A 9,319-nucleotide genomic window follows, 5' to 3' on the forward strand; every position below is an offset into this window, starting at 1 on the left:
TGCAAACATATATTTCCTCTATTTTTGTAACTCCAAATCCTAGGATGTTACATCCACTTCCCATCTCGCATGGCGTCATGCACTAGGCATTTCTTCCTCTTCGAAATGGAGAAGATAGATGGAGCAATGTCCTTAGACTTCAAACCGGCCAACCAAGAGGCATGCCAAAAACTAGCTTTAAGACTGTCACCGATGGTGACATCAATTTTCGCTGCATAGAAGAGCTCCATATCGGCATAGCTATGCATACGTGTTTTCACAAATCCGCGATAAATAATTTGAGCCAAAGAGTATATCAATGTAGCTAGAGTAAAATAATCTTATAGCTCTACATATGGTCGAATAACCGAGCACTACACAAAAAAGTGCGAGCTTAGGCCATCTCTAACACAGTTTTGTCCGAGCGCTTCCGAAGGGGTCGCCGCAAAAAAATCGCGGCCCTTCCAAAATTGTCTCAAATCTAGGTCAACTTTGAGACGGAGATGGAAATGTTGTGTGTCCTAGCGCGTTCGTATGTTCCATCTCCCCTCGGACTCCTGTTAGCGGGACAGCGGCCACTGCTAGACCTTTTAAATTGAACCGACGAGATACTCCGCGTCCCAACGCCAGTAACCACTCCACTACTCCACTCCAGTCCTCTCTGCCCGACGACACCGAAGAAGGCCACCCACGACCACGGGGCCTCCTCCATCCTGGCATTGTGCGAGCATGTCGCGCCGCCCATCTTCCTCTAGGGCTTCGCCTTCGGTAGTCATCTTTGAGCTGAGTTAAATCACACTTTGCGGCCGAGGTAACCAACATGCCATCACCCCGCGGTGTTGTCATCAACGAGGACGAGGATGACACCAACCTCCGGGCCGCCATCTTGGTCTCTAACTCCTAGGAGCTCGTGGTGTGGCTGTACCTTGTCGAGGTGCTCCATGCCTCTTTTCTCGAGGTTGTGGCGCATGTGTCTGCAGAGGAAGCCGAGGCAGCGGCCCTACTCCAGCTGGCACGGGACCAGCAGGTGGCCACCATGTGTGCCACCACGTGGGAGGAGGGGGAGCGCCACACTGAGCGCTTCTGGGCGATGCAGCGGGAAGCGGAGCAGGCCCGTGCTATGGAGACCCAGATGGAGGATGGGGCGGCTAGGCCGGCGCGGAACCGTGGGTCTGCCACCCCTCCGCACCCTCGCTCGGCATGGGAGGAGGCGCTCTGGTCGCCATGGCCAGAATTGCCAGCGGGGCATCCAACCGCGCACCGGCAGAGGAGTCCAGCGTTATCACCATCGAGAGAGACATCGACCACGATTATTGGGAGTAGGACGCACATCGGGGGCAAGCGGGGGGTTGAGGGCTATGTTGGCACATAATCGGAGGCCTACCACCCCTCCGCACTCTCGCTCGCCATGGGCGGAGGCGCTCTGGTCGACGCGGCCATAGTCGTCCACAGGGTCAGCGTGGCACCCGACCGCACCCCGGCGGAGGAGGTCGGTGTCATCACCATCAAGACTGACACTGACCTCGATGACTAGGAGTAAGCCGTGAAGTGGCGATGATCGGTGGCCAACCCATACCCTAGCTAGCGTTTTGTTTGATCTTTTTAAAGGTTAATCAAGCCCTTTCTACGGCTTGTTTTTTTAAATATGGCCGATTAGGGCCCATGTTTAGTTATAACTGAAGTTTAACCTAGTTTATATTGTTTTATGGTTTTGCTTTTGCTTTTTGTTTGATAATTTGGGTGGCAGCGATGAATGCACCATGTAACCCAAACAAAGGCGCGGACACATCTATGTTCTATCGGCTATCGTGACCGCGAGGCCACACAAACAGATGAAATTATAGTGCACAAAAGGGTATCGATTTACGTCCCACGTTGTAGATGGTAGCTACCATGTCAAAAGGAGGGAGATTTTTAACGCGCTTTCACGTGAAAAAGAAGAGACGTGCACTGGCTTTAGACACTACCGTATACAGTACGTACGATGCCTACGTGACACTGTCTCGACGTGGCGGATGGCGCCAGGTCGGCGCATCGATCGTCTACTTTCGGGCGGGGCCGGTTAGACACGTACGTTTCGGACAGCTCATTAACGAGCTCGCGCGCGCGTTGCTGTCCGGAAGCACGTACACATCGGTGCGTCCAACTTGATCGACGAAAGAGGCATCTAGTACACGTACAGCATGCGACCGCTGACATCTCGCCGTGGCTACCGCCGGCGACCCCCACTCCACGTGTGTGGTACTGTGGCTAGTACGTTTCTTTCCGGCGAGAATATGCCGCGGTTAATGGGCCGAAAATGACCTCGGCGAGAAAGCTCGAAGGTAAGTTGCGTGTGCGGCCACGGTAAATTCGAGCGCCCATTGATGAGTTATCTCTGAAAGGTACGCGGTCCGAACAGTAAGCTTCGCCGGGGTTGCGTGTCGATGATCGGAAAAGCACCTTTCGGATGCTACAAAATGGTGGCGCTTTTTGACCAGTTTTTTTTTTTTTTTGCGGAAGAAGATAGTGATATTAATACTCCGTTCTTACAGAAAGGTCCAGAAACAAAGGCAAAATTACAAAGAAGTCCTTCTGGATCCCGTCAACGCCGACGCCCAGGAGCTGTCGGTGGCGCGCCGCTGCCGCTGCTCCCTCTTCGCCTTGGATCGGAGCCAGCCCCATGGCAGCTGGGAAGTCGCCGAGCACCGGATCCATGGATCCTACGCCTGGAATCGCCGCCGACGACGTGGAGCATCTTGAAATCACCATCGTCTTCAACTTCAGACACCGGATCCTCCACCTACACGGATCCGGACGGGGCACGAGGAACTCGCCGCGTCCGCAGACCGCCGAGCTCGGGGAAGTCGAGCGCTTGACGAAGAAGCCCCGAGGAGCGCCGCCGCCGGAGAGGAAGCGCCGCGACACCAAACACCCCGCCGACAGCACCACCGCCTCCAAGACGCCGCCGGCCGGGACCCAACCTAACTCTACACTATATACAAGCCGAGATCCGTGGTTTCCCCACCCTCCCGCCGCCGGAGCGGCCGCCGGAGGAGGAGGAGACCACGAATCGCCGGCGAGCAAGGTGAGAAGACCGGGAGCGCTCACAAAATCGCCTCTCTCTACTGTAGATGGGAGAGGGGAACGGCCAAGGTCCGTTATTGCTGCGAAACTCTTTAACTCCGCTTTTTGACCAGTTTAGTGGACCGGATCATCGATCGTAATGCCAGCCTAGCTACTCTCTTGTGTACATCTTGTTGATTAGGGCATCTCCAGCGGCGCGACGCATTTCGGACACCCAAAATGTCCGCGGGTGTCCGTTTGCGTCGCGAGGCGGACGCGGAAATGGCCGCGTGCCCGTTTGCGTCTGGGGCTGGCTCCAGCGGGGCGACGCATTTTGGGCGCATGCCAGAATCAAAAAATAGAGGGCTGAGCCAGTTCCTGAATGGGATGTTCCATGCATGGAATTCTGATGGGACGGAGCCAGTTCCTGAATGGGATGTTCCACGGAGGAGAGACGCCGGCGATCCCCTCTCTCTTGACGAGCATGTAGCCCTCCGCCAAGGTCGGATGGAGGGCTACTTGCGCGACGCCGGCTTTGATCTGCATCTGCCACGCCTGCTGGTTGGCGGCCGCGGAAATCTTCATCTTCTGGTTCCTGCACCGGCAGCGACGTTTCGCGGCCTCGATCACTTTCTCCTCCGGGGAGAGCACCTTCTTTGCAGCCTTCGCCTTTGCCTCCCGGCCGCCGCCGGTGCCGGCCCGCTTTGCTTCCGGCGGACCCTCCATTGTGGCTACGGTGCGTGGCTACGGGAGTGTGGGGCGGCGGCGGGTGCGGCGGCGAGGGTTTGATCCGCATCCATGGCGGTGGGTACGGCGGCGAGGACGTCCATCGCTTCGGAATGTTTCGCACGGTCTAGTTTGCTTTTTCGCGCGGGAATGGCGATGGCGGGAATTATATCGGCCTCGCGCAGCATCGACGCGCGGGTCCTACGTCTTTTTCTGCGGTCACTCGGCGCGGCCGCCGGCGTCCGTGGAGACGCAAACCTGACGCATATTTAGGCCAGGTTTGCGTCTCCAGCGACGGCGTCATTTGCGAAGCGGGCGAGCCTGTGACATTTCGGTCCACATACCAGCAGTCATTTCGGCGGCAATTGCGTCGCGCCACTGGAGATGCCCTTAGTTCCCGTACGTGTCTTTGGAGCTTAGCTGCAAGATAGACACGACGATGCATAGCCATCCCTGTCTGCGCGTACACATGCGTACGGCAACTGAATAACGTGGCCGATGCACATCTTCATGGGTGCGTGCGGATGGGGCTGCCCCGGGAGTCAGAATTCCGGGACCACGGACGCACTTCGGCCCTGATTTTTCGACAAAGAGCATATCGGAAGTATCAATTACACATAGACTCTGAAACAACGTACAACGTATAACGTATTGCTCTAGAGGCATTACAGATGCACACAGTAAAAAAAATACAGAAAAGAAATTTCTGGTACGGTCGTTTAATCTTCAAAACAGCAGCACTAACACCACCAAAATAACACCATAAGTCCAACTTCTTCAAAAGCGGCGCCTCTGAGAAGGGAACAATGCACAAGCGCTATCATCGTCCGATTAAAGAGCTGGATTTCAACCTAAAGAAGGTTCTCACTCTCAAAACAATGTCTTCAATAAGGCCATTGTCAGGCACAACCAATTAAGACCAGACATTGGATTTTCACTCTGAAAGGTAAAACTGCATGCTTGATTGGTTGAAATTTACGGCGTCTCCAATATTTGCCCTGTTGGATACCGTATGAGAAGAAATGGAGCTTAGCCAATGTTGGTGTGCAATACATTTGGATGATAGCAATGTTACTAGTTGCACGAGGGGAGAAGGAAAGGCTGGATTGTTTGGTTGGCCACAACCGTGTTTCTTGCTCCGTTGATGCAACACACAATGTTTAGTAGCCCGCATAAGGCCCGATACGGTCACCTTGCACGCACGGTTGGTGAGGTTACCATCGGCGAGTCCAGAGATTAGGGTATTATTACAAGTGATCACACCAGGTCATGACTGCACCAGATAGATGATCCAGATCACAAGGACGACGATAAGCAAGTTCTTAAGGCTGCTCCCTTCACCGTGACATGCGATCTTAGGTGGAGCTTCATGGACCTCGATCTCTGGAGGCACGTAGAAGCCTACCTGCTGCGATAAGAACTTTGAGTAAGCTTCTTCTGCCTCCTCACTTGTCTTGTGCCTTTTGTGGAGGTTGTTCTCGTATCCATTCGCAAGAGGCCCAACACCCATCCACGAACTGTACACTCCTGACACTCTTCCATAGTATACAACATACCAGTTGTACTTCTACCAAGATAGAGCATAAGAAACATATCAAAGAACATAGAATTGCAAGACAAATGAAGAACATAAACTAAGCAATGAAAGAATGCATGATCATATAGGCAAAAGCATCACAGAAGTTCAATCTAGTAGCTGGCGTGATCTGACTAACGATCACACTAGCTACTATGGTGTCATCCTACCACCACATCAAAAGAGGGTGTAATCCTACCACCCACAGCACCACAAGTTTTTAGTATCATGTGAGGGGTTAGGATATACCACCTCACATAATGTACATGCCCTGAAATAATTGCTCATCAAATCCTAGCTACTTCAAAATGTACAACCAACATCGTCGTCATCTTCATCATGCATGCATCACCATCACCCCAGCACAAGGGAGCACTACACGTAGTAGTGCTTTCCCAGGAAGCTCCTAAGCTAGAGCTCCCTGTGGTCCTCGGCCATATGGACAAACCTGTTGCCATGGGCCCTTTGTCGAAGGGGTGGCTTAGAGGCACCATCTTCGCCTCTGAGCTGAATTTAGACGAGGCATCCATGACGGCGGAGTAGAGGGCAGGGTGGACTCGCCGGGAGGGGCAACATTGGTGATGGCATGCGTCACCTCTTTGACAGCTTCTGTGATGAAGGTCATGTGGCCGACGTCGTCCTGAGCTCAAACGATTTGTTTTCTGGCACAAATAGCATCAGCTGTTGAGCCGGTAGAGGAGAAAAAAGCGTAGCGTCGGGCTTATGTTGAAGCGTCGACGCAAGATGAAATCCTGGCATCTCGCCCAGAAAAGGAGCATAACGACCAGGTTAGCGATTCTAGCGCCCACCATTGATGCCCGAGTTGTAGATGCCCTGAGCTCATTGAGAAGACCTACTTTGCAATGTGAAATCTCCATACATGTAAATAAAGCAGTTAATTTTTTATTTATTTTTCCTTATAAAATATTTATTTTGCAAGTTCAATTTTTTATTTTGCCTTATAAAATATGATCCTGTGTGGGACATGGTTAATTTCTTTTCCTATAATACAATATCACGTCCTCGTGTCGGCCGGCGCCACTATCATGTCTCACATGAATCTCGAGCGGCCATTCTCCGGAAGCGAACATGGCAGAACACATATGAACAGAGGAGGTGGAGCTCGTGCACACCCCCAGCCATTGGGACTCCGAAGAGACCATCGCACGACCTACGACCGTATACAACACTTTTCAAATCAAGTTCCAAAATTTATACTCCAAGAAATAAAAGTACAGTGATAAATTAGTCCTAGTAGGCTCCAAGTGACCCCATCGGGATCCGTACATTCTCAGGCTGGTCCGCCGCCCCCGGCCGGAGCGCCGTACCTTTCCGCTCTGGCAAGGCCGTGCACCACGTGTCGCGCCGCCAACGGCCGCACGTCCACTCGTGGCCCTCGCAACCTAGCCCGAAACGGAACACCTGTCCACGTGAGCCGCCGTTGCTCCGGGCCCCACCCCGGCCGCCTCGCCGCTCCTGGCCTCGCCCTCTCGCGTCCAAGCGGCCTGCCGTGCGTAAGCAGTGACCAAATCCGCCCGCCGTCAGATGCCCTCCACGTACTACGCGCGTCTCGACGCCAACGGCATGCCCAGAACGCGCGCGCGCGCACGCTCTATATATGCCGCGCGTGCCGCAAAGCGCATGGTTTCATGCTCTCTCCGCCTCTTTCCACCACTAGTAGAAGGACCCATCGCCGGATCGCCCGGTGTAATTAAGCTAGTTTCCGCGCGGCGATCGAACGAGAGACAAGAGGTTTAGCTGGCGTCTGGTTTACCGCGCGCGTCGACTCGGAGCTGCCAGAGTAGCCAGCTTGGTAGCTGCGAATCGATCGAGCTCGATTGTGGTTAAGGAAAAAAGGATCAATCGAGGAGATGAGCGGCGGCGGAGGAGGACCGGCGGCGGCGTCGCAGGACCTGCAGCTGCCGCCGGGGTTCCGGTTCCACCCGACGGACGAGGAGCTGGTGACGCACTACCTCTGCCGCCGCTGCGCCGGCCTGCCCATCTCCGTGCCCATCATCGCCGAGGTCGACCTCTACAAGTTCGACCCATGGCAGCTCCCAAGTACGTCTTCCTTCGATGCCCCCCGCCGACCGAACACCTCCATGCCCTGCTATGTCGGCCGTTCGAGGCATGGAGCTAGCTCACGTTCACGTACATGCATGTCAATGATCTAATCGTCGCGTCCGTGCTCTCATGCAGGAATGGCGCTGTACGGCGAGAAGGAGTGGTATTTCTTCTCCCCGCGCGACCGCAAGTACCCCAACGGGTCGCGGCCCAACCGCTCCGCCGGCGCGGGGTACTGGAAGGCCACCGGCGCCGACAAGCCCGTGGGCACGCCCAGGCCCCTGGCCATCAAGAAGGCGTTAGTCTTCTACGCCGGCAAGGCGCCCAAGGGCGACAAGACCAACTGGATCATGCACGAGTACCGCCTCGCCGACGTCGACCGCTCCGCCACCGCCCGCAAGAAGAACAGCCTCAGGGTACGTACAAACTAGCTGCTCTAACTGTGCATCAATCATCTTGCATTTATTTTTGTCTTGTCTGGTATCATCATCTCGAACCATGAGTCCATGACTCCATGAGATACTGTACGATTAGATAGCTAGGCGAGTTGGTTATCGTCACGTATCGATCATATGTGCAAGATAGGCTGGGACGATTTAATTATGCACGGTCGTTATCGTTCTTGCAAGTGTGAACTCTGGAGATGCCTGCGCGCGTCATCTCCTCCACCCGCCAATTATTTCGAGCTCGCGCTTTGCGTCGCTGCGATCGATGGCGACGCATGCACGGCATCTGCACTGCGAAAATATCCAACCAAATGATGCCTTCGAAATATATAAATGAAAATCATTCGTGATCGATCGCTTTAACATGCATCGAATATTAGGACTATTAATCATGCATCTTCTGAACATATCGATTGATCTTCTTTGCCGTTGTTGCAGCTGGACGACTGGGTGCTGTGCCGGATCTACAACAAGAAAGGTGCGCCGGAGAGGCCGAGCGCCGGCGCCAAGGCGAGCCCAGTGCACGCGGCCGTCAGCTCGCCGCCGGAGCAGAAGCCGGCCCTGCTGCCGCCGCCATACGCGCCGCCGCCGTTCGCGGACCTGGCGGCGTACTACGAGGTGCGGCCGTCCGACTCGATGCCGCGGGCGCACGCGGACTCGAGCTGCTCCGACCACGTGCTCACGGCGTCGTGCGGCAGCGACCGGCCGGCGGAGGAGGTGCAGAGCCAGCCCAGGATCTCGGACTGGGAGCGCACGTTCGCCACATCCGGCCCGGGCGTCAACCCGGCCGGCTCGATGCTGGCGGGGCAGCAGCTCGACACGGCGGGTGGGATCCCCGCCGGCGACCCGCTCCTCCAGGACATCCTCATGTACTGGGGCAAACCGTTCTGAGAAACCGGCTCGGTGCCTGTACGACGCATGGCTGAGAGCCTGGAATTGGGATTGCGATCGGGGTTACTCGGGCGAGCCGCCAGAATCAATCGTCCGCAGAGATTTTCCAGCCGTTGGATGGACGATACTGCACTGTACGACGGGTTATGGATGGCGGCGATGAGACGCGGGAGCCCCATAGTGCTGTTCGAGAAGGGGAAGACGCAGGGTACTGTAGTTGCTCTTGAGTGTATACGAATTTGAACTAAGTTGTGTATATGCGATTGTTTTGGACCTGGTTCTTTTTCCCGTTGGTTACTCTATTTTTTTCCTCTCTTTTTGTGAGAGGTGCATGGCACTTACGTAATTGGTTCTTTAGTTGAGACGGAGATTTGGTGCATATGTACGCCTAGTGATCTCGTCTAAAAAATATATCAGAAAGCATATTTTGAAGTTTTATTTATTTTTTGAAAAATCCCTAGATAGTTAATGATGTATTCCGTAACGTGCAAAATATTAATTTCAAATACTCTCTCCGTCCATAAATATATGTCTTAGGTTTGTGTAAATTTGGATGGATCTATACACTAAATAGTGTCTACATGTATCCAAA

At 54.2% G+C, this 9,319-nt stretch overlaps 1 protein-coding gene across 1 annotated transcript; it reads left to right on the forward strand.

Annotated features, from left to right (window-relative positions):
* Nucleotides 1-6,962: 6,962 nt before the first annotated feature.
* On the forward strand, nucleotides 6,963-8,869 carry LOC127313196 (NAC domain-containing protein 48). Its single transcript, XM_051343751.2, has 3 exons — nucleotides 6,963-7,387; nucleotides 7,526-7,806; nucleotides 8,275-8,869. The coding sequence occupies exons 1-3, from the start codon at nucleotides 7,198-7,200 to the stop codon at nucleotides 8,725-8,727; spliced, it is 924 nt and encodes a 307-aa protein (XP_051199711.1). The 5' UTR covers nucleotides 6,963-7,197; the 3' UTR covers nucleotides 8,728-8,869.
* Nucleotides 8,870-9,319: the final 450 nt, after the last annotated feature.

Source organism: Lolium perenne, chromosome 1, assembly GCF_019359855.2.
Source record: "Lolium perenne isolate Kyuss_39 chromosome 1, Kyuss_2.0, whole genome shotgun sequence".
Classification (NCBI taxonomy): domain Eukaryota; kingdom Viridiplantae; phylum Streptophyta; class Magnoliopsida; order Poales; family Poaceae; genus Lolium; species Lolium perenne.